A 24,477-nucleotide genomic window follows, 5' to 3' on the forward strand; every position below is an offset into this window, starting at 1 on the left:
CCCCGGAGCTCCCCTCTGCTGCCTCTGGAGCCTGGAGAAGGCAGAGGTCTGGGAACTCTGACCCCACCCGGCCAGGTCCCCTCAGTGGCTTTCCTGTGTCCAGTGTCCTTCCTGACCCCCTACCCCGGAGATCTGACATGGTCACAGACACCCTGTTTCTTTATTCCTTTCTCCCTGCGACACTGAACGTTTGTTAAGAATGGGGACCTTGCCTTATGCACCTTTCTGTCCCCACACCTCACAGTGCCTGGCACCCAGCATGTGCTGGAGAGAAAACTGTTCAGTTTTATCCTATTTAAGAGTAGTTCAAAATAGACAATTTCTGTTTCGGCAGCGGCACCAAAGGTGGGTTAAGAGACATGGTTTCATATCTACCTGTTTCGTTTTTTTTTTTTTTTTAAATATATTTTATTGATTTTTTACAGAGAGGAAGGGAGAGAGATAGAGAGTTAGAAACATCGATGAGAGAGAAACATCAATCAGCCGCCTCCTGCACACCTCCTACTGGGGATGTGCCCGCAACCCAGGTACATGCCCTTGACCGGAATCGAACCTGGGACCTTTCAGTCCGCAGGCCGACGCTCTATCCACTGAGCCAAACCGGTTTCGGCACCTGTTTCGTTTTGGAAGAGAGTACAACTTGGAACAGAAAGAATTTCCTGATAGTTTCTTTCGTCAGCTATACATTCTTGTCACATGTATTTGTTTCACATCTGGCTTCTAAGCTGATATCAGTCATATTCTTCACTAAGTACAAAATAATAGTTTCATTTGAGGACTAATTAATAATTACCATGTAGCTACCATTATAATCACTGTGGATGTAGTTTTTTGTGCTTTAGTGTCTACCGGGTCACTCCTTCCAACCTATCCCGTCTTCCAATGAGAACTGGGAGTGTTTTTTCCTCCTTAATGGTAAGTAATGGTGAGTCTCCGAGGGGAGGGTATTCCAGGTTCAGAGTAAAAGCTGGAAGTTAAAGCAAAGACTGGAGGTTGGGCATGTGGTTCCAGCTTCCCAGGTCCATGGCTCAGGCCAGATGGCAGAGGCACCTGCATCGTACCCCGCCCTGTGCAGACATCTGTCCTGTAGCCACACAGCGTCCACCTAACCTAGAGCAGCCTCAGGCGGGGCCCAGAGTGGAGGTCAGGGGCAGGACCTCAAGCTTCACCCCCACCTTGGATCTTATCCCTCAATATCAGTGACGCGCACACGGTGGGTTGGACGGGCAGGGGAAGTACGTGTTGCTCGGGGAAATCTAGTGACTAATTTCTGTTCAAACAAGAAGCTTGTTCCTGAGACCTGACACTGTTGCTATCCCACGAACATAAAAATATCCTTGTGACTAACACATTTTTAATAAGCAAAATGCCTACAAGCAAAACAAACAAAACCAAGATGATGTGTGTCAAATGCAATGGAATTTTCCTGATAAAGAAATAAAAGCTTCCCACAAGTTGTAAACACTCAGGTATACAACCGAGGGCCCGACCCCATGACCCGGGAACCCCCAGAGTGTCATTGTCCCAAGTGTCCTCATTCCCAAATGTGTCTATGGCTGCCAGTGTCTACTAGGTAAATGCATTTGAAGCCATTATGGTTTTTCTCCTCAAAATGTTTGTGCCAATTTTCCGTTCCATCAGCCTAAGTATGTGAGGGCTGACCTAGTAAGAGCCCACTTATTTTTCCATAATCATTTTAGGGGAACATGCAATGAGAAAAAATTCTTATGATTAAGGTAGATTTAAAAATATTTTCCTATAGAGATGAAATTTATTATTCAATAGCATTGGCACAATAATCACTATAAATTAAGTAGTTTGCTGCATCCCCAGTACCTTATTTTTTACACAATGGTTTTCATTCCTGTGTGATTAACATGTCTTGTTTGGTTGATCCGTTCTCTGCTTAGAGGATGAGTCCTGGAGTAGCACAGCGTTCAAACCCCACTGCATGTTGGTGTCTGCTCCATCCCCCCTCCTTATGCCTGTCTGGTGCCCCTCCTGCCACTACCCAGAGTGCAGTGCAGCCTTGTTCCACCCCTGGATTCCTCAATGGGCCCAAGGCCTCTCCCCTCCTGTGCATCGTTGGTGCAAGCTGAGCTCACAGCCTTTGTCATCTTCACTGGTTCCATGCACCGACCTGAACAGGAAACCGTGGAATGGAATTTGTCGACTTTAGTGTTGGAAGGGTTTGTAAATTCTCTTTAAATAGAGGAGTGGATATTTCCTGAATTTCTTAAAAAACAAAACAAAACCAAAAAAACTAGTGCCTTTCAAATGCCTCCTCTGGTATGGTCGGGATGATAAATGTTATCTGCAAAGAGGCACTCAGAGCCCCCAGGCAGCCGGCGGGGTGTCCATCACAGCCAGGCGAGCGTCTGCTCTCAGGGAGGACTTGCTTCCATCAGATCCAGAGGAAATCGCATTAGTTCAAACCAGAGATCCCAACTGGACTGGATGGCCTCAGGAGAGTGGAGTCAGGCTCTTCTCACTGTTCTAGGACATCAGGGGTCCCAAGGGAGAAGATCCAGTGAGTCGGGGACCCTGTCTGGGATGCAGGGGGCAGGGTCACCCTCCTTTTGCATGGCCTGTGTTTGGGGTCAAATCTCAGTCCTTCCACTGGGTATGTGTGTGTGTGTGTGTGTGTGTGTGTGTGTGTCTGTGTGGTATAATAAAAACTCTTCTTACAATGTAGAGCTTATTACTTAACATTTTTGGTTTGTTTCTTAAAAAACAGAATTATTCTTGCTGTAAGCTGGGTTTGGATAAGTAACAAAGGATTCTAGCAAAACATTGAAGCTTTCGGGATCAAAGTAAAGAACATGAAGAGACATGAAGACTGGGATCATGTGAACGGGCTCATTGTGAAGCCAGGTCTCCTCTCACACAGGGTCAGGGCAGGACGGGGACGTCCGTACACAGGCAGCCATGGCCTGTCCAGCCCAGGCCTCTTGACACTGGCATTGGTGACGTTCTGGGCTGGGTCAGCCCTGGTCATGGTGTAGGCTGTCCTGTGTGTTGTGGCATGTCGAGGAGCATCTTGATCTCTGCCGCTGTGACAACTGGACGCTGGCAAATGTCCCACCCGGGATGGGAGGGGGCACCCTGGTTGAGAGCCACTTGTCCAGACAAAGGGAACCATCAGTTAGGAAGCAAAACCTACAAATCCACTTATTTGTGTGCTTTTCATAAAGACACATTATAAGTCATCAAAACGCTACTTTTAAAAGAACAATTGCAGAGCAGGGACAGCATGACAAGGATTAGAGACTGACTGCGGGTGAGAACCAGATGGAATGGAGTCATGAAAAGCAGTGCTGCCTCCGTAATGGTTTCTCAGATGTGAGCCTTAGATATGCTCTTAAAGCACAAGCAACAGAAGACGTTCTGGGAGGCTGGACTTAAAATCAGAAACTCGTGCGTCCGTAGACACCACCGAGAGCGTGAAACATCCGTTCAGAGAACCGGAGGAAGCATTTACAGATTGTACGCCCGGTAAAGGTCTAGTGCCCAGAATATGTAACGTGCTCCTACAACTCAACAAAGAAAAACAAACCACCCAATTAAAAACATGGGCAAAGAATCGGAACAGACATGTCTCCAAAGAAGACACACAAATGGCCAGTAAGCACGTAACAGATGCTCAACGTCGTTATTCGTTAAGAAAATGCAAATGGAAACCAGGCTGCGGTCCCACCTCACACCACGAGGGTGGATACGATAAAAAAGACTGTAATAATAATAATCATAGGCGAGGATGTGCGCAAGTCAAAACACTCATCAGCCAGGACGGTGGGAGACCATTGTGGAAACAGTCCGGTGGCCCTCAAAGTTCAGCCTCGAAGTACCATGTGACTCATCAAACCCACCCCCAGGTATATGCCCAGGAGAAATGAAAGCATATGTCCACACAAAACACTACACATGGATGTTGTTAGTAGCATTATTCATAATACCAACAGGTGGAGACAACTCAAATGTCCACCAAGTAATGAATGGGTAAATTCCTAGAATGGAATGTTACTCGGTAATGAAAAGGAATGAAGCATTGAGGTGTGCTACAATGTGGATGAACACTGAGAACATGATCCTCCAGGAAAGAAGCCAGACACACACAAAAATCATATATGTGCATGATTACACATATATGAAGTGTCCAAGACACTATAGAGACTGCAAGCACATTAGTGTTTGAGTCAGGATCGGGAGTCGGGTGGGGTGGGGAGTGGGGAGTGACAGTTAATGGGCAGGAGGGTTTCTTTGAGGGATGAACAAATGTTATAAAATTAGATTGCTGTGCTGATTGCATAATCCTATGAATATGCCAAAAAACCCACATTGATTTATACATTTTGAATGAGTACATCTTATGTTATGTGAATTCTATTTCAGCAAAAGCCATTAAAAACCAACAACATCTGCACTCAACAGCCAGGACCCAGTGGCTTTTGGCTGGGCACGTGTTTCAGGGGGGCAATGATGGGGAGGATCAGGGTCCTTCCCGCCCACGCTGGCGGCCAGACCTCTGTGGAGCTCGCTTGGGGCTCAGTGCCAAGGCCCAGGATTGGCTTTTGAAATGTGGAAAATTAAAATTTTGGAAGACTTTGACTCTTCTCTCTAACGGCTAGACTGATGAATGTGAGTGGATTTATAAATAAAGGCTGAGAAAATGCTTGCTACTCAACACTGAGGACCCCAGAGGAAAAGTATGAATCTCACAGAGCTGAGAATTCAACCCCGGGACTCCTTCCTCGACCTGTTTGTATGACGTCAGAGGACACAGGAAGCATCCTTGATCACATGAAGTCGCTGCCCAGAGGCTCTGTGACTATAGATGTTTACTTTGAATTTATATTAGTTCACACAAACACTCCATCCATGCTTTTGTTCCGGCCCTCCGGTCCAGTTTAAGAACCCATTGTGGCCCTCGAGTAAAAAAGTTTGCCCACTCCTGGGCTAGACTGATGAACGTGAGTGGATTTATAAATAAAGGCTGAGAAAATGCTTGCTACTCAACACTGAGGACCCCAGAGGAAAAGTATGAATCTCACAGAACTGAGAATTCAACCCTGGGACTCCTTCCTCGACCTGTTTGTATGGCGTCAGAGGACACAGGAAGCGTCCTTGATCACATGAAGTCGCTGCCCAGAGGCTCTGTGACTATAGATGAGTGCCCACGTGTAAAGTGGGGAACAGGGTCCCGCCCCCAGCTAGCAGAGTCAAAGCCAGACACTATCATTACTTATTTCACTACTATCCATCTTCTGACATCTTCCATACTTAAGAGAAGGCAGAAGTAAAAGCTTCTTAAGTAAAAACAGGGTTTAATGTGTATACCAATGCAGTGAGATTAAGAAGTGAAAGAGAAGAATTTTTTAGGACTCTGATTGCACCTGCCTTTCGATTCCTCGCTCTAAATTTAGGGACAAACCTGCCTTGCAGAAGGAATGGTCCCTGGTCTGAGCTCTGCTACTGCTGTGATCGAAGCGGGGAAGCCCCGCACAGAAACCTGCTCTGACTCGCTCTAGGAGCTGCAGAACCGAATCTTGCTAAAGCCTGTTTCCACTCTGCCAGCATCAAAACCAGTCACATGAACTTTAATAACCAACTAAATGCGTCTCAAGAATTTCATACCTACAGGTGCAGATAGACGCCGGTCAGCAAGATCAATGCGATCCATTCTTCACTTCGTCAAGAGTGTGAACATGATATTCCTGCAAATGCACTTGCAGGAGAAATTTTGCTTTTCAGGCCACAGACATTCCCCTGGTTTCATAACTGACAATACAAGTAACTGAGGTTATAGTTATGAGAAGACAGAAGCTTCAAAATATTTTTATATTTTCAAAAACCTGTTACGGAGCAGGCAACACAATCCGCCAGGTCACATGACAACTCAGTGATGCAGGGGAGTTGCGTCCAAATGGGTTCTCTGTGATACTCAGGAAACGATACTCCTGCTTCAAGCGCTGCAGGAATTGTGACTTAACACACTCCGTCTCCTAGTCTTTACAGTGTTGTTACAAACCCAGGAAGAGAAACCTAAAATGCTTTTCAGGCCACAGACCTTCCCCTGGTTTCATAACTGACAATACAAGTAACTCAGGTTATAGTTATGAGAAGACAGAAACTTCAAAATATTTTTATATTTTGAAAAACCTGTTACAGAGCAGGCAACACAATCCGCCAGGTCACATGACAACTCAGTGATGCAGGGGAGATGCGTCCAAATGGGTTCTCTGTGCTACTCAGGAAATGATACTCCTGCTTCAAGCGCTGCAGGAATTATGACTTAACACACTCTGTCTCCTAGTCTTTACAGTGTTGTTACAAACCCAGGAAGAGAAACCTAAAGTCACAAGGTTGATTTTCTTTTAAACACTGAAGCAATGATTAAAAGGCACGAGATACCATGTTCCTAAACAGAGGAACGCAGTGCTTTGTATCCCAGCGGTAAAACAAGAAGAGCCTATGGCTCGTGAGAAGGAAGTGTTAACGCTCCTGGGATATTCTCCAAACACCACGTCATATTTCCCTTTGAAATACATTGCAACAAGCCTCTTTTCAAAAAGACTAAAACTGTCAGAAAGTAGAAGAGAACAGCTAAAGATTTTATACTCAGTTTATTTTACTTGAAAAGCAGGGTTCTGGGCACCTTAGGGGTGATGTATATCCAGTGGGGCCACGCTGTCACTTGAACACACAGCTATTTAAATCTAAATCATTTAAAATAAATAGCATTAAGAATGTGGTTCCTCAGGTGGACCAGCCACACGCCATGTGCTTCCTGGCCAGGTGTGTCTAATGACTACACTTCGGGTGACACAGACAGAACATTCCCACTAGAACAGATCCCCTGCAGTGTCTGCCTGGGGCGGGGGCGGGGGGGTGGGGGAGTCAGAACACGGCAGTGCCCTTTTACTGCACCTGGTGCTCATGAAAGACAGTCTCCTGTTTTGCAACTGAAGTCGAGAGGAACCCCTTAGGCGTGTGTGTGAGGGAGGTGGAGGTGGAGATAGATAGACAGAGAGATAAACAGAGAGATAGACAGATAGATAGACAGGAGGAAAAGAGAGTGAACCTGAGACTCTTGTAGGTGCGGTACAATGGGAAGTCTGCGTGCACCTCGCAGTCTAAGAACTCGCCTACTTGTCTAGATGTTTCTGTGCAGCTGAGTATCAGAGGAGGTCGGTACATGTCTGTGGGGAAATGCTTCCTACATTTCAGCTCCTTAAGCTCTTAAGTATAGATTATATGGTTAATCTACGAATTATCTGAGTTCTCAAAAAAACCCCCACAAAACTTGTTTACGGGACTTGCCTAAGAAAATGGAAATTATACAGACGGGTCTCCAACAACTGCCAACGCACTGCGATCAACTCAGAAATGTCAAGTTTTGGGGTGAATTTGGGGCTCAAAGGCACCATGGCCCCATCACACGATGCTCCAGGCTGGAGTCTGGGGGACCGGAAGGACTTCCATTGCTCAGTGATTCTGCTTTCCATTCTGTGACATCGTTACAGTGGCAGCAGCTGGTTTTAGCAGGAAGTGCAGGAGGAGAGTGAGGCGGGAGAGAACAGCGATGCTGGATTTGGGGTTGGGAAGGGCCTGGGTCTCAGTCCCCCTGGTGCTCCTGTCCCCGCAGTGGGCGTAGACGATACTGCCCGGCTCAACAGGCAGAGGGCTGAGAGCCACTCTTTGCTGACACTCCCGGGAACCAGGCCAAAGCCGAGAATCAAACCGAGTGGAGGAGCTGATGCCTGTGAAATAGGCGGGAAATGGCGAGGGCTGCGCTGGAAACGCAAAGATGACTTTCGGCAGCTTAGAAGGATTGGATGGAGTTTATTTCCACGTTTCCTGTCTGGCTGCATTTTGAAAACATTCCACAGTAAGGGGGTGGGAAGGGCTGCAGAGGCCCCAGCACTGGGTGGCCGAGACCATGGTGGTCTGAAGTCCAGGCCCAGAGCTCGGGCGGTAGCGGCGGCCGAGCACTGCCCTGGAATTGCTAGGGCTGGAGGGTAAGAGTCTGTTGGTGTGAGCAGAAAGCCCGGAGCCACAGCGCCCACTCAGAGGACGAGGTAAACGTGCACCCCCAGGTCTCTGGGCCCCTCATTCCTACCTTATGGGCCTTCTCAGCGCAGATCTCCCGCTTCCCCACGTGGTTCCCCATCCCGCACCGAGTCAGCTGCAGAGGCTGAAAGAAAAAGAGGTGTTAGCCGAAAGCTGGCGCGTTTAGAATTTTCCGTGTTGTTTTTCAATCAGGACAGCATTCCTGTGAGATGTGCTGCAATCCCTTTCCGAAGAGAGAAAACTAAAACCCCAAACTCAAGACACAACAGACATCTTATTAGTGGTCCCACGAAAATGGCTAGGATATAGGGGAGCTGCCGATCTCAGTGCTGTTCAGTAACAAATACATGTCGGGGTGTTTCCTCATCTGCAAAATCATCAGGCCATGCCCAGCAATCTCGGGGGCTGTTTCTACACAATCACACCCACACAGCGGGGGTCACCGTTCACAGTCAGGGACGTCAGGAAACGACTGAGATGCACAGAGGTGCCTACAAGTAAAAGGTAACAAGTCCGTGCCGCTGCCCAGGGAATCGTGTGAGCACAGAAACCTCAAGATCAGACCAAGGGTGGCTTATCAGACAAGTATGCCAAGAATCTGCAGAATTTCCGGGGGAGATAAAGTTGGATTTTTAAAAAAAGTGTGTATTTTTTGTTCATATTTCCTAACCCAAACACTAACAGCAAATTAACAGGTTCCCCCCCCCCCCCAAGGCACAAAACCGAATAATTTAGCTTAAACCCATTCCAAACACACTCTGGATCCCACCGCATCCCTGCACCTGCACTAACCCGACGTCCATCCACACACCTGCCCACCTGGGCGCAGCGACAGGGCTTTGTGGACAGCTACCCATGTAGTTTTCCACGATGCATTCCTTTATCAAAGGACACGTGGGTCCCAACTTCCTGTGGAACACAGAACAGTTTTCCTTCCAAGGTCACAAAAGTGAATCCTTTCCTAAAAATGGGGAGGGGGGTTTTTAAATTCCCGTGTCTGAGTGAAAGGCAGCGCGTCCCCTGAAGGCCGCCTTCAGAAAAGAGGAAGCTGTCAGCTGGCATCTGGATTTCCCCAAAGGCACCGCAGCCCTGGGGCCTCATCCATACGAATGAAGGATGTGGATGCTCTTTTCAGAAGGACCTCAGTGGGCACACGGCTGGTCCTCACGACTGGAGAGAAAGAAGCCACGACACCTGACAGTTCGCCTCCCCGTGTGTGGGGGTCCCCGAGCCGGCACAGGTGGAGAGCACACAGCCACCCCCTCGACAGTGCAAAGATGAGCGCTGGGCAGGGGACAGCTCCAGAGGGAGCCTGCGCAGCGGGAGTCTGAAAGTGCTGGACTTCAAACAACCCAGATGAAAGCAGCGATAATGTGCCCGTAAATCAAAGACATGGTTCTAGTGGTGACAAATGCACTAGCTTTGAAGAATCATATGAATCCCTCATGTTTCATGAGGAGAGTGAAAAAAACAATACTTTAAAGTGTATGCTTTTAAAAATGCAAGTACAGCTTTGCTGATCATTTCAGAATGAAATGGGAGTCTACCGTCTACCTTCCCCATTTATTTAAATTAGACAAAAACATCTTTTTGGGGTGATGTCACTGAAGAGACTGAGGTTTGGGGCACATACACAACTTTCCTTGATAGGAATGGGTACAGAAAGGGGAAGACAGACATCGTGTTGCCCTCATGGGGTCCAAACTGTAGTCAGAGAGCATGAAAGAGTGGACAGTAGCTGTCACTCTCTGATTCCATGCAGGGTTCTAACTAAATATTGGGAACTTGTAATCTGTATAGAATACATGGAATGGCATCGGCCCAACCATTTGTGGGCCTATCTCCCTGTTTAAGGAATAAGAATTAGTCTATTCTAAACAAAGCACAGAACAATCGTTAACTTCATGAAAGCTGACAGCTTGGACTTTCGGGGGTCTCCCATTGCCACCATCTTTGTTTTCACCTCGGCAGTATCTCCAGCTCACGTCCTCTCTCCCCAGTCCCCTGCCTCGTCTGTCTCCATCTCCATCGACCCTCACCCCATCTTTTCATTTCCCTGGCTTTTCATTTATCAGGTAAACTCAACCTAATGCTCCCTCCCCCAGGAAACAAGCCTCATGTGGGACAAGTGAATATTTGGGGGTTGCTTGTGGACTAAGGGGGAGTGTTTTGGGGCGAAGGGTCTCTGAAGCACAGCTGAAATCTAGCTGCAAATGCTTCCTTGGCTCCTGGAAGAGAAATAATAATTCTTCCAGCGTCTCTGATCAAAACCTCCTCACGTTTCAGAGCAAAACGTTAGGCTACCCTTGGGGGGGACTGTAATCAACATTTAGAAAACTCGTGGCTCTTGGACACAAACAGAATAGACCGAAGTACCATTTAGAGCAGGGAGAGTCTAGCCTTACACGCACAATTTACATGCTGGCGGGAAAAGATAGACAAGAAAAGCAAAGTAACAGGTGATGCGTGGCGGGCCCCCATCTGTGGGAAGACGGTCTCTGAGCATCCTCGCTGGGCACTGGACCTGCATCGGGGGCCCTGACGTGGGAAGAGGGCGTGGCAGGCAGTTGCCTGCACTCTGCACTCAGTCTGACTGCGGGCGGGAGGAGGGGTTGGGAAGGCTGCCTTCCTTGCTGTGACTGTGCCTGAGAACTGCACATCAGCAGCTGGGCTCTATAATCTATGAGAAGAACCATCTGCAAACCAAAGAGCCAGAAGACGGGGGTCATCTTCATTTCATCTCACTGTTGCAATTAATCAAAATGAGAGAGCAAGAGGAAGACTTGGTAAACATGTGGAATGCCGCATGGAAGCCAGGCTGACTCTGAAGCATTTCTGGGTAATTTCAGAAGCTTTGGGTGAAATAATGAACAATGAACATGTGGGAAGCGGGAAGGACTTTTAGGTTATATCAGGACACCCTCCTAAGGCAGAAATTCAATTCTAGATGAGATTTCTGAACAGTCACTGGATTAGGGAAAATGTCCATGTGTACAGGATCATCCACAATTTGTGTCAGCTAGAAGCTAAAATGAAGCATGTGCAGTAGAAGCCTCAAGATTGATGGGAGAGCCATCCAACCTAACGATGTGGCTTCATTTCTATAATATGCTCTCACTGCTCTGAGATTTCTGCCTATTTTCTTGGTGGAGACCCTGAGAAATCAGCACATCCCTCGTGCATGTGAGCGCTCGGGAACGGGGCAGCTGACATGCTGGAGGTGTGGCGGGGAAACGGCTTCTAGGTATTTTAACCAGGGACGTTCTAACTCTTTAAAGTGCTGAACTTGAACTTGCAGAAGCTCATCACTGTGAAATGCATGGGCCGTCTGCGATGCTTCTACTGCACATGCCTCATTTTAGCTTCTAGCTGCAAGTTCAAGTACAGATCATTCTAACTCTTTAAAGTGCAAACAGGGCAGTTGAGACCTGGGTCCCAATCCAAGCTCCTGCCCATGACCTAGGGCAAGTGACTCACCTGTCTGAGTCTCAGTTTCCTATACAGTGGAAGTAAGAAAAGCTTCCTCACTGAGCTGGTGAGAATGAGATCCATGTGAGAGCTGGTGAGGGTTGGGAGAGGGTGGGCCCTAGGTGCTGGCTGGTCCCTTTCTCATTCGTCCCACCAGGTGTCTGTCACCAGGATTGGTGGTGAGTAGTGCAGGAGACACTCCTAGCTGTCCAGTGACCCACCATCACTCATATTACAGAGACCTTTCTGTGGGTGCCCACGCATGTGTATGTCCACTTCAAACTGCCAAGTTCAGGGAAGGGAAAGGAGTAAAGATGCCAGCGGCCCTTGAGGAGCCCAGAAGTGACCACACTCAATGAGCCCATACCAAGCTACCGCTCCATCACAGATGGCTCATGCATTTCACAGTGATGAGCCTCTGCAAGTTCAAGTACAGCACCGGGAATACAGTCAATGGTATTGCAACAACCATGGATGGTGCCAGGCAGGTACTACTTATGGGGAGCTGGATTACTCTGTAAGGCATATAAATGTCTAATCACTATGTAGCACACCTGAAACTGATATAATAGTGTGTACCAACTGTAATTGAAAAAATTTAAAAATTATATAAAAGACTATACTGAGAACAGGCAGTGAGTGAAGAGATAGCCATTCCCCAAACTTCAGAGACTCCTTCCAATATTAAAATGCCAAACTGGCTATTTCTGTAGTGCCCTTGAGTGCATTTTTACAGGTAATGGGATTATTGTCAAATCTTTTGCTTCAATAAGTTTATTGTGAGATAGAGAAGGTTTCAATTCAAGTCTTTCTAGAGGGCTGGCTTCATAGAAGTGGTCCCCAAGCATCTTTCCTGTCTCCCCAAACCTACCCCAATGTGAAGAGATAAACAGAAACTCCAGGCGCAGTGAGGCGGGACCCAAGGTGGGGCGGGGTGGGGCGGGGCGTCGTCTGTTATCTGCATGTTACTGTACGCCTGGGCTCATTTCTAATCAACTCGTCTAGTTGTATTTATGCCCATGTTGTAGGAAATGCACCACAGCTGTATAATCTTTATAGACTTAAGGTTCTTTTGGCTTCAGTTTCATAAGATGCTGTTGGTTGGACAATTTTTTTTTTGAGTCCAAGTTCAAGAAAGCACTCCTAAAGTGAATGCTTCAAAGGAGATGCAGGTTGATATTACAGTGATGTAATTATAGGAATAACCCTGTGAGCTTTATTCCCATTTTACAGTTGAGAAACTAACGCTGAGAAGGCTGAACCAAGCTATGAGAATAACAATGCCTCTAGGGAGATATTTCAGTTAAAAATTGGGGTCCGTTGGATGTTAATAATATATCTTAGGAAGCAAGTCTAAGATAGCACACATTTCTTAACTGTCAACACAATAAAGAGAAGTGGGCTCTCCTCTCACAAGTATCCTTGAGAAAATATGAGTTACAAGGACCTGCTCCTCATGAACACCTGTGCGTGAATACAGTTTTATAATGAAAACCGGCTTTCTTCATTCTCCGCCTAAGATCTTACACAGACAGCTGGTGGAAAGTGCACGCAAGGAATGATTTGGGTGTTAATTCCATGCCTCCCCGGAGCCACAGAGCGGGGTCAGTGAGAAACCACAGAAACACCGAGCCCACAATTCCCACCTCAACATCCACGCCCTGGGACCTACCAGTCTTCCCAACGTGGAGAGAATGAACATGTGCGTGTGGCGGCGGCATTTAGAATCCACCCGGGAGCCACGTTTGCTTTCTTCGAGTTTTAAAAATTCACTAAAGCAGAGCTCCCACAATTCCGTGTGCTTTGCCATTAATGTCAGTGGAGTCTTTGCTTTTCACTAGACTGTAAAGGCACCTGGACTGTCCTGTTGTTGCTACAGAGCAGCCATGGTTCCTGCAGAGCCTCCCAGCTGAACCCAGGGCTCTCACCTCTTGTCCCGGGAGGCCACGGGGAAGGCTCAGGTCACACCTGCGGAAGGGTGGAAGCGGGTCCTTCCATGAGCCTCAGCCACCTGCATTGTCTGCAGGAGCACCCCGTGCTGATCAGGGTGTCTTCGCATTTTTGGTGCATTTTCACATGCTGGAGAGGCCCCTGTGACCTCTGACTCATGTGCTGAGCCCTGAAAGATGTCAGATGCAGACTGCATGAAGACAGTGTCCCCGGAGAGGGATAATGAGAGTAAAGTGACAAAACAGGACAGTGTGACAATTCCAGAGTGGCATCATTCTCCCCTCCTTACACCAGGAGAAGACAGGGTGAGCCCTCTGGAGATTGGGAAGCTGATAGTCCCTGCCCATCCTCAGGAGAGGACTGCCCCCCCTCTCCCCCCGCCCGGCACCCAGGGCTGGTTCTCGAGAGGGTGAACTGCGCCCTCCCAGCAGGTAAAACAGCCCTGCGGCCCCTAAAAGACGATATAAAAGGTGGCAGGTGAGAGCAGAGAGCTGGGAGGGCAGACAGATAACTGCGTGTTTAATCTTTATAAGAAAACCCAGAGAGCAAGTTTAATCAGCAAGGAACTCACGTATAAAATAAACAAAAACGTAAGTTGTTTAGGTTTCCTCAGCTCTGAGGAGAGAGCAGAAATATCTGTGTAAAACCAGGAAGTCCCAGGAGGCTGGCGTGCCCCGGTGCCCGCAGTCAGGTCCAGACAGGCCTTTCTGGTGCAGGGCGGGGCCTGGCTGGGCACATGCAGGGCACACCCTCCCTGGGCGGATGGGGAGGCTGGAGACTGTGGTCCTGGTGCCTAACTGTCATCCCCCTGCCTCTGTGCACAGGCCCGATAGCAGGTCTGCCCTGCCCATCATCCCATCTAGAGGTCCAGCGGCTGGGGCAGGCAGGCCGGGCTTCCCAGAGAAAGACCCAAGTGTGAGTGGCCGAGAGCCCAGGGCTTGCCCCCTCTTGTAGGCAGGCACTCTGGCTTGCTCCTTATCTGAAACCACGGATGGTAAATGTTACTTCCTGGGGAGCTGTGGGAACAGCTGGTTAATATTTCACAGTCACCCGAGGATACCAGGCATGAGCCAGAGGAAGAATAAACCCAGGCGGGTGTGGCCTCTGTGCCCGGCCCCTGTGCCCTGCCTCCAGGGGCATGGCCCTCATTAGCCAAGGAGGGAGTCATGCGTGGCCTTGTTACAGGCCCATGCGTGCCACACGGCCCAGAACACTGACAATGTAATTAGAGGGAATGCAGCCATGCGTGTGCCGTTGCCACAGGTCCACGTGCGCCAGGTGACCCGGGACACTGCAGCGGTCATAGAGGAAGCGTGAATACTTCAAGCATTGCTCATGGCCTGAGCCAGTGATGGAAGGGCAGGACACGTCTGTTTAACTCAGTGCACCCCGATAGCCTCCAGAACAACTCGTAGATTCCTTAATGCCAGGCAAGACGGCTCCTCCTAGCTGGGTGTGGGGGACCCGTGTGCTGGCTCAGGCCACAGGGATGCACGTGGCACAGGACCACGGAGCTACAGTCTGAGTCTAACTAAAGTACCCCCCGGTTTACCAGCACACAGAGGATACTGAATCCCCAGCTTGTTGATCTGATCTCCAGATTTTAATCACATGGGCCTGCAGGAGACACAGCTCAGAGCCTACCTCCTACGGGGCCTCGTCTTCACACAGGCATGCCCCAGTTTATTGGACGAGTCCTTACTTCGTGAGAAAATAGAAAGATAACGGATGCTAGCAAATGACAATTATATTTAAAGACAAGGGCAGTGACATGTCCCCAGAGAGTATGATGCAGTGAAAAGGACTCTGGATTTGGAGTCAGGAGACCTTTGATGGCAGCCATCACGCCATGGAGGGCTGTCTGAACATTTCGGAAGTATGTCCTCTTCATCCTCATGCACAGGTGACCCACTCTGAGGTCAGTAATCGTGGGTAACCCCGCCCACAGGGCAGTGACTGGCGGGCAGGGTGGGCCTGGGTCTGCCTGGTCTTGGCTGTACTTGTAGCGATAAGACAACACACAGTCTCCAGAGTTCTAATTCAATGTCAGCTGTGGACTGACTACATGGCTTGAGCAAGGCACTTAATTTCTTAGAAAAAAAAAAAGGGTTCCTCGATGCATTAAGCCTCTGATTTATTAAGGCAAGGAGTTCCATTGAAAGGGACACCTTCTCCTTCACCTCACCTTCAAGGGGTGCTCTGAAGACTCAAAGTACATTAAGGCCAAGTTGGCCAGTGATTTCATACCTCTTTCCTTTAGTGTGAAAACGAGGGCAGAGTGACAAACAATGAAGCATTATAGAAATACACCATGAAATTAAGTCTCCTCTATGACTCTGTTATTGAAAAATGGCATTCAAATGAACAACGGAATGACAAATGTCTAGAGTACCTAACGTGTATGATGAACACAGACTGCCAATGCGCTTGCATTCCGAGCTTGATCTATTCAAGTGGGTTCCCATGCCCTTCAGTTTCTACGTGGTCTCTGTAAGGCCCAGAAAGATCAGTGCCCTTTTGAAGGCAATGATGTATTTCCACTAGTGGAGGCCTTTTAGTGTTATTGCTCCACCAAAGTCAAGACGGTCCAGGAATGTCTTTTATAGGAAATAAAGAGTATTGTTTGAAAAATGCAAACACCTTGGCAGAGTGTATTCACCACAGTGTGCTTACCTGACAACTACACATGCGTTGTCCAGCCTGTGGCTTTGAGGAGAGAGACCTCAGGCCGAGCCTAACCTTCTTTTGCCTGAAATAGTTTAGAGTGAGGCAGGGCATCACAGGAAGTCGAATCCCAGTAGACTGAGAGCCGGGAACCTGTTCTGCCCTCAAGTGGAGCGGAAGTAATGGCCCCGACAATAAAGCAGGGCCTTTGGTTTGTCCATGGCTGGACTCCCACACCTACTACAGTGGCTAGTAGATAATAACTGCTCAATAAATACTTAAGTGACTCACTGAAGCTGCTCTCTGCACCCAAACCACACATGTGCCCCCCCCACACACACACACACACATTGCACAAGCCTGTTTTGAGTCCACCAAGCCGATCCTTGGATTGCAGCATCACACCCAATAGAACAAGGCGTGGACAGAGAAGTTAGAGGAGCAGCGTGGCTGTGAGGACCAGCACGGTCATGGAGCATTCAGGGAGGTCCCTGCAGCCTCTCACAGGAGCCAGGAGGGCTGGGGCTAAACTAGAGCAGAGTGTCCCCTGAAAACGGAAGCCCTTGTTCAGAAGGAACACAGGACACGGCAGAGAGGAAGTGGGGACACCCACACCGTTCATGGGCTGCTCCTGGGGAGGAAACAGGCTGGGCATAGATGGGGGTGTCTGGCACGAAGGGTGGCAGGCAGAGCCAAGGTGCCTGGCCCTGGCCACAGATATGCCTCCCTCAGCTCTTTACCGAATCCTCTATGGGGGCCAAGCAGAGGGCAGGAGGAGCAGACACAGTGGGCCTGAGCCTGGATAGGACGCTCAGGGTGCCCAAAGTCAAGAGCAAATGTAAACCCTAAATGGGTCAGCTAGGGGATCCAGTGTGGAGACTGGACACTGCCCTTCAGGGGTCAAGGAGGACTTGTGACCAAAGAAGCATGTATAGTGTTCAGCACATGCATCACTAGTTACAATATGTAGAAACAACCCAGACAGAGGGCGGGTTCTCACACGAATTACCACCTTTTCCAAAGTGCAAATTTAGAGACTACCTGTACTGTCAGCTTCCTCCGAATGTTAAAATAGAAACACTGAAACCAGGTCAGCCCACAGAGCCTGTGGTGCAGACACGGTCTCCAGGAGGGAGCAGCCTGGTTACCTGTGCAGACAGGTACACTCTGGAGAGGCAGGCCCATGCTGGCGCTGCACAGTGGCCTGAGCTGCTCCCTCCCCTCCCCTCCCCTCCCTTGAAGCCCCACAGGCACCAGTTTGGGTGTGGGCTTCCCCTGCTTTGAGGAATGAATCAATCCCACCTCTCTCCTCTCTGCCCACTTTCATACCCACCCTCCTTGGGTGTCCATAATATGTTACCCCAAAAGTCCATAATTAGTCAGGAAACCCACCACGTCAGCCATGGGCAGAGAGCCCCAGGACAGTGACCAGGAGGGTTAGTCTAAGGAAAGGATGGGGAAGATGCTGGGAGTCCACCAGCAGAATCATCCGCCTCCTGTCCCCTGGACCACAGGTACTGTGGTCACTATGTCGGCCATTGAGAAAGGTCAGGAACCAAACTCTGGGAGGGAGTCCAGGGACATTTCAAATTCCTCTTCGACCCATCTCAAGAAGCAAATGAAGTCTCAGAGATTTAGACCCAGTGAGACGACGCTATCACGTTAGCTCCACAAAATCACTGCCAGGGACCTTTCCTACATTCATGCACAAATACTAGTACAGTGTTTTATTTTTTTATAATGGGGTGACATTTTGAACAGGTTTTAATCTCCCTCCACATTAAATTTTATTTTAAGTCCCTAGCACACTTTACTTGGTGTTGCTAACGCTGTGTAAATATACATGTATAAGACATGTGTATGTCTTATACATATCTCAACACGATGCACACGGCATTCCCGTGCGTTTGCAGGAGGCCACCTGCCAGTTCTGCGCACCTCCAGGCCTACCTCTCTTCATGTAACAGCGTCCAACCACCAGTCTGAAAGGACTAAGATTCTCTTTCAATGTCTGGTTTAAATCCTGTCTCTTCAAAAATGAGTTTTGACATTTGAAAATAATGACAAAAGTGAAAGGATCAGCGTCTTCCCCAGTAGAGCCGACCGTCTCTCACGAGCGGTATAAAACGATGCATCGAAGCTCTGCATGCATGACACCGTCTCTGAGACAATCTCTCCTCCTGCTTCTAGAACCCTGGGTCTTGGCTATTCCAAGGTTATTACATTTTCAGACATCGGGGAAACAACCAGCATAATAGTCCTCAACCCCCTCACCCCCCGCCCCACACACACACTTGCTGAGAGAGACCTGGCTCCTAAAATATGAGAATCGTTTTTGTTTATTTTGTTAAATTCCTGCTCTAATGTATCTGGTCTTGTGAGGCAACTCAGTCAGCTGATAGGCCAGGACCCACATTCTTCTCTGGGTGAAGCTCAGATTCGGCAGAGCACCCCTGAGGAGCCCACATCTGCTGGGCAGCCATCGGGGGATGCGCATCAGAACATGAGGACCGCCCACCCCACCTGGGATGCGTGGAGGAGGCCACAGGTGCGAGCCCTGCGCACAAAGCAGAGACACAGGAGGGAGATGCGTGCATTAACTTTCTCACCGACCTCCCACAGTGGATGCGGCACCTGCCAGCAGCAGGCAAAGCAGAGACAACAGGAAGATGCTTGTTCACTGTCCCAGCACGTAAGCGCGTTGTGGGACATTTCAGCCCCCTATAAACAAAAAGGTCCCGAAACGAAGGGGAGAGTCTCTGATGCTGCAAACTGTGCGGGAAGGCAGACATCTGGGAGGTGAGGGAGCAGCCCCTCCATGAACGGGACTTTGGGAAGCAGTTCTGAGGACCAACACCCAGGCAGGCCAGGGACAGGCAGGCGACCGGGGGTAGCTGTGTTCAGGGCAGAATAGACTTTGCAGCCAGCATTGATTCCAAACAGCCAGGGAGCCTCCATCCCTCCTCCAGTGCAGCCCCTCCTCAAAGCCCCGTGGAGTTTTACGCACACATCCCAGGGCACTTAGAAATATTCCGCCTCTGGAAACTGGTCCACCGCCACCCCCTGGGAAACTGTGACCTCCAAGTCCCCTCCTCACGCTCTAAAGCACTTCCAGGGCAAGAACTCCATCTACGTTATCTCCATGTCCATGGACACGCATGGCACAGCACACCACACGGGCAGCGAGGTTTTAAAAAGTAACCATGTGTTTGCTCTATTTCGGAAGCCTGCAACATAGCTCTGCACTTCTTGCTTTCATAGTTTAGCAAGAAATGTTGGGTTTCAATTATGCGAGAAACCAGATGAAGAGCATGAATGTCCATAAATATTCCTCATTAGATATGCTGGCATGCACAAGGCATGAGGAAAAAATGTCATCCTCTTAACTGTGGGGAATGCATCAAAAATAAGCATATAAATGAAAATATATCATCAGCATAGAACTTTATTTTCCATGAGTCATTCTTTCTAACATAGAGCCAGACTATCAGTAAGCATAAAGAACTTCTTGGGAGCTCATTTAAATACATACTCCTGGGCCCGAGCCCTGAGACTGTGGTGTGGTGTGGTGTGGCCGAGACAGGGGCCTAGGACTGCACTGAGTAAGAATTCTGGGTTAAATGTATGCAGGTGATTGGCAAACCCCCAGGGAAACATGAGCGCCAACCCTGCCCCATAGCCTGTGAGAAGACCTAGTCCAGGCAGGTGCCTCTGCTAGTGCTTTGGTGGGAGCCTGCTCTTGCCTCCCAGCCAGCTCCTCCCCTGCTGGCAGCCTCACTGACTCAGGCGAGTGTGTGGTATGTGTTGCCTCTCGGTTTCCAGATCAGACTCCAGATGCAGCGGGGGTAGCGCTGAGAGTTTCTTTCTCTGTTTAGGTTGGCGGGTGATGTGGATGTGGCCTGGTGTGTCTGGGTGAGCTCTGTGGGAGGAGCCATCCTGGCAGCTGCCTGTGCTCCTGCCTGCAGGGCAGCAATGACTGGAGGGGTGGGCAGGACTGAGCCTGGGGCCAGGGATCTCATGTCACGGGGGACATCCCATGTCATCTGATCCCTAAAGTTTGGGGCCACCGCCAGCATGGTGCAAGCAGTGAACGAGAGCCCTCAGGAAAGTGAAGGGGAAGCAGCGCTCTTGATGTGATAGGACATACCTCATCCGAACAACACTGATTTTGAAACTGGGTCAGTGGCTGATCAGTGGTGACAGAGGGGTGACACCGTCAGCGTGTGGGGGAGTTTCTCTGAGGATGAAGCCAAAGCTTTCTCACAGGAAATGTGATCTGGTCAGAGCCCTCCGGCTTCTTTTCCTGAGGGCATAAGGCTTCTTCTTGGTGTGGACTGAAACTTGTAAAATGCAAACATAGTTGCAAGAGCCATTTGTTTCGTGTTATGAAATGCACTGGCTTCAACAGCATGCTGATTGAGGTAATGTCGTAATTCAGGTTGGTGGACAGCCCTGCCTTGCTGGATTTCTATATTTATTACACATGCATGTAATCACAACACATAGTGTTTTATGTATTTACTAGAGGCCCGGTGCACGGATTCGTGCACCTATGGGGTCCCTCGGCCTGGCCTGCGGGGATTGGGCCAAAACCGGCTCTCCAACATCCCCCAAGAGGTCCTGGATTGTGAGAGGGCGCAGGCCAGGCTGAGGGACCCCACCGGTGCATGATTGGGGCTAGGGAATGACCACAGGAGGGCTCCAGGGCATGTCCAGCCCATCTCGCCCAGTACCAATCAGCCGGACCTCAGCAGCAAGCTAACCTACGAGTTCGAGTGTCTTCCCCCTGGTGGTTAGTGCACATCATAGTAACTGGTCAAATGGTCAGAGGGACAATTAATATATTAGCCTTTTATATATAGAGAGGCCCGGTGCACGAATTCATGCATGGGTGGGGTCAATTGGGAGTGGGGCCGGCTTTGGGGAGGAGCCCTGGGGTGGGGAGGCCAATTGGGGCGGGGCTGGCCATCCCCTGGTTGAACTCCTGGTTGAGGGGACAATTTGCATATTAGCCTTTTATTATATAGGAAGATGTATATTTTTTCCAAGAAATAAACATACCATATTTATTCATTAGCAATGTGATGTTTCCCATTCAACATTGTTACTTTGAACTTGAGCTATGTGGATACCTAAAGTTCTAGGTAATTTAGTTTAACTCCTATGACTACATCAGAGTATATATCTATAACCCTACTCATGGGCCATTTGTCTGCTTCTCTCTCTTTTTTAGTATCAAAATCTTTATTCATTAAAATATGTAGGCATAGCTAAGGGAGTGCTGAGGGGGAAATTTATAGCACTAAAATGATTATATCAGAAAAGAGAAAAAGTCTCAAATTGATAATCTAAGTTCTAACTTAAGAAACTAAGAGAGTTAAATATACCCAAAGACAGTAGAAATAAATAAATAATGAAGATAAGCATAGAAACCAATGAAAATGAAAACAGAGAAAAATCAATGAAATAAAAAGCTAGTTCTTAGAGAAAAAATCAATAAAATTGATCATTCTCCAGCAGAACTGACACAAAAAAAGAAGAAGACACAAAAATCACCTCTATCGAGAATGAAACAGAGGCTCCTACTATAGACCCTGTGGCTGTTAGAAGAATAGTAAGGGGTTCTATGAGCAATGATGCACCCATGAATGGTGTGGGTGGTGGTCCATTTGTACCAGAGAATACTACTCAGCAATGAAAAAGAATGAGCTATAGATACACTCAAGAGAAATGTGTTTAATGAAAACAAGCCAATCTGAAAAGGTTACACATTATAAGGTTTCACTTGGATAGAATACTCGAAATGATGAAATTATGGAAAACGGGGAACAGATCAGTGCATGCCAAGGGCTCAGGGAGGGAGAAGAGGGAAGATGGCGGTGGTTTTAAAGGACCGCGTGAGGGACCCTGTGATGAAACTGTCATATGTGACTGCGGATGGTCACACAATTCCACATGTGATAAAATTACACAGAACTTCGAGCACACACACACACACCCCGCATGCACGCTGGTGAAACCTGAAACCTCAGTACGGTTGACAGATTGTATTAGTGTTCATTTCCTGGTTGTGATATTGTTCTATGGTTTTGCATGATGTTATGAAGGGTATATGGATCTCTCTGTATGATTTCTTACAATTATCTCAAAATAACAAGTTTTTAGAAAAGGCTTCCATGAGCATCCTGTGTATGTACATCACACACAGAGATCAGATTCTCCCCAATGAGACCCCAGGGTCATAGGGGGTAACCATCTTTTCTGGCCATAGGACACATCCATCTCCAACTTTTCCAGATCCTTCTCTAAAGTGTCTGTTCTTTTTTACCCTCCTACTCATAACAATGTGAGTCAGAATTCAACATTGTTTACCAGTACAATGGATATGAAAAATTTTCCCATTGATGTGATTTTCAATTCCCTGATAACATGTGGATAAAACACCTCCTCATATTTTATTAGCCTGGCTGGGTTTTCTTCTCCAGGCCAGCCTGTCCTCTCACATCTTTTTCCATTGTGTGGCTTGTTTTATATTTTACCGAGTTTTAGAATTTTTTATATATCCCAGAGACCCCACCCACATCTGTTTGTCCCCGTCCTCTGATTATCTAATTTTTATAATAGAGCCTCACACCTACTCAGTGGTGGTCACAGAATCCAGGGTAAAATAACATACAGATCCACATTTTTTAATTTTTAACAATGACCGAGCCTGGGACATTCCTAATGGCTTCAGAATATGAGTTACCTGGCTGGAGCATGAGGGCGGTTCTGCAGAGGCAGCTTCGGCGCACGCTGAGAGCTCCAGCCTCCCTCCCTTCTGGTCACCTCCCCAGCCCGGTTCTTGCAATAAGTCACAGCTATGCATCTCCTCCTGGGTCTGTGTCTCTGGTCCAGCTGGACCACTACACACTCGGGAGATTGGGAGTCTGCTCTGGAGGAAGGACCAGCTGTTGTTGGCTCTCTGCGTGGCTGGAGCACAGGGCATCCTGGTGCCTTCACTGTGGTGTAAAACCATCTCCAAGACCCCAAACTCTGCTGGTTTCAGCTTCCTTCAGGGTCTCTTTTGGACCAACAGAAGCATCTTACTGCTGGATGACTACTTAATAGAAATTAACTAAGTCATCCGATTACTTTCTTCTCTCAGGAATGACAACTGAGGAAGACAAGGAGAGAATGACTAACAAAGACACGTGCAGCACCATTACAGTCATACCATCCTGAAGAGGAAGCATGGTTTTGGGCGTGGTTACTCACTCATGGTGGAATTTTAAGAAGAAGGAGAAGAGGAAGCCAGCTCTGTGAGGTTCCCGAGCTGTCCTATTCACCACGCCTGCGCAGGCGTCAACCCAGGCTGGTGACGGACTCCTGGAACTGAGCCCCAGGTGCCCTGGTGTCTCTGTGCCTTGGTTTACTCATCAGCAGAAACCAGGCTGTAGGAGAGTCATTATATCAGAGGAGAGCATCCCAGGGCAGTCATGACTGTGAGGAGGTGGTCTGCGGCTCTCAGAGGAGCCTGGGCAGTAAGTGCTGCCTGGATACCTGGGTAGAAAGGCAGCCAGACAGTTGCTAACTTTGTCAGATCTTTAAAGAATCTCGAGAGAAAGGAGAAAGCAAACGAAATAACCTTCGACGAATAGTTAAAAATCCAGACAGAAACAGGGCATGTACCAGAGAGGTTTTCCAGCTCGTCCTCATGGACCCAACCGACGTTCAAAACCATGATGGGGCATTACAAGCCAAATCACAGAACAGGAAACTTGTCTCACGCGTCCTCACCTTTGGGCAGAAAGGTGATGCTTTAGAAAGATTTTCTAAGTGGATTTGAACCAAATAGCTTTTGCTTAACCCCAAATTAATGAAAGTAGTTGTTTCAGAACTTGGGAGTTACTGTTAACCACATTTTACAATAATTTTTAGCTGGAGTCTCTCCCTGCAGGTTTTTGTTTGCCGCACTTAAAATAAAACGACTGATGGGCACTGTTCCTTGGCTGGTAGAAACACAGCTATTAGGCTGCGGCCTCCTCCTGGGTCCTTTGGCCCATCCTTGGGGAAGAGCTGCCCCTTGCCAGCTCCCCAGCTCTGCACACCTGGGCCCAGTCGCTCCCGGGTGGCTGCCAGGGAGCCTGGGTGCAGGACTGAGCGGATTAGGGATTAGGGTGGCCCTGGCCTTTGGGCTACTGTTCTGTACAAGTCTTCCTGACTCTGGCAGGCCATAATCTTCTCCCCAAACCACAGGTTTTAAATAGAGGGACCCATAAAGTTCCCTTCTTTTGAAACACAGTGTGGGTGTCGGCTGCCAGTACAGCCCCCTAACTCCCCCAC

At 48.5% G+C, this 24,477-nt stretch overlaps 1 protein-coding gene across 5 annotated transcripts in view; it reads right to left on the reverse strand.

Annotated features, from left to right (window-relative positions):
* Positions 1 to 23,840, reverse strand: part of MBP (myelin basic protein) — a 70,853-nt gene extending 47,013 nt beyond the window's left edge. For 4 of the 5 annotated variants that reach the window (XM_014535911.1, XM_014535910.1, XM_014535909.1 and 1 more), the window contains exon 1: positions 8,120 to 8,194. In XM_014535911.1, coding sequence (XP_014391397.1) covers positions 8,120 to 8,170 — 51 coding nt within the window. In that variant the 5' untranslated portion in view covers positions 8,171 to 8,194. Of the gene's footprint in view, positions 1 to 8,119; positions 8,195 to 23,823 lie in introns of those variants that run through there. The other variant, XM_014535912.1, reaches the window with a different exon arrangement.
* Positions 23,841 to 24,477: the final 637 nt, after the last annotated feature.

This window comes from Myotis brandtii, unplaced genomic scaffold (assembly GCF_000412655.1).
Source record: "Myotis brandtii unplaced genomic scaffold, ASM41265v1 scaffold154, whole genome shotgun sequence".
Taxonomy (NCBI): domain Eukaryota; kingdom Metazoa; phylum Chordata; class Mammalia; order Chiroptera; family Vespertilionidae; genus Myotis; species Myotis brandtii.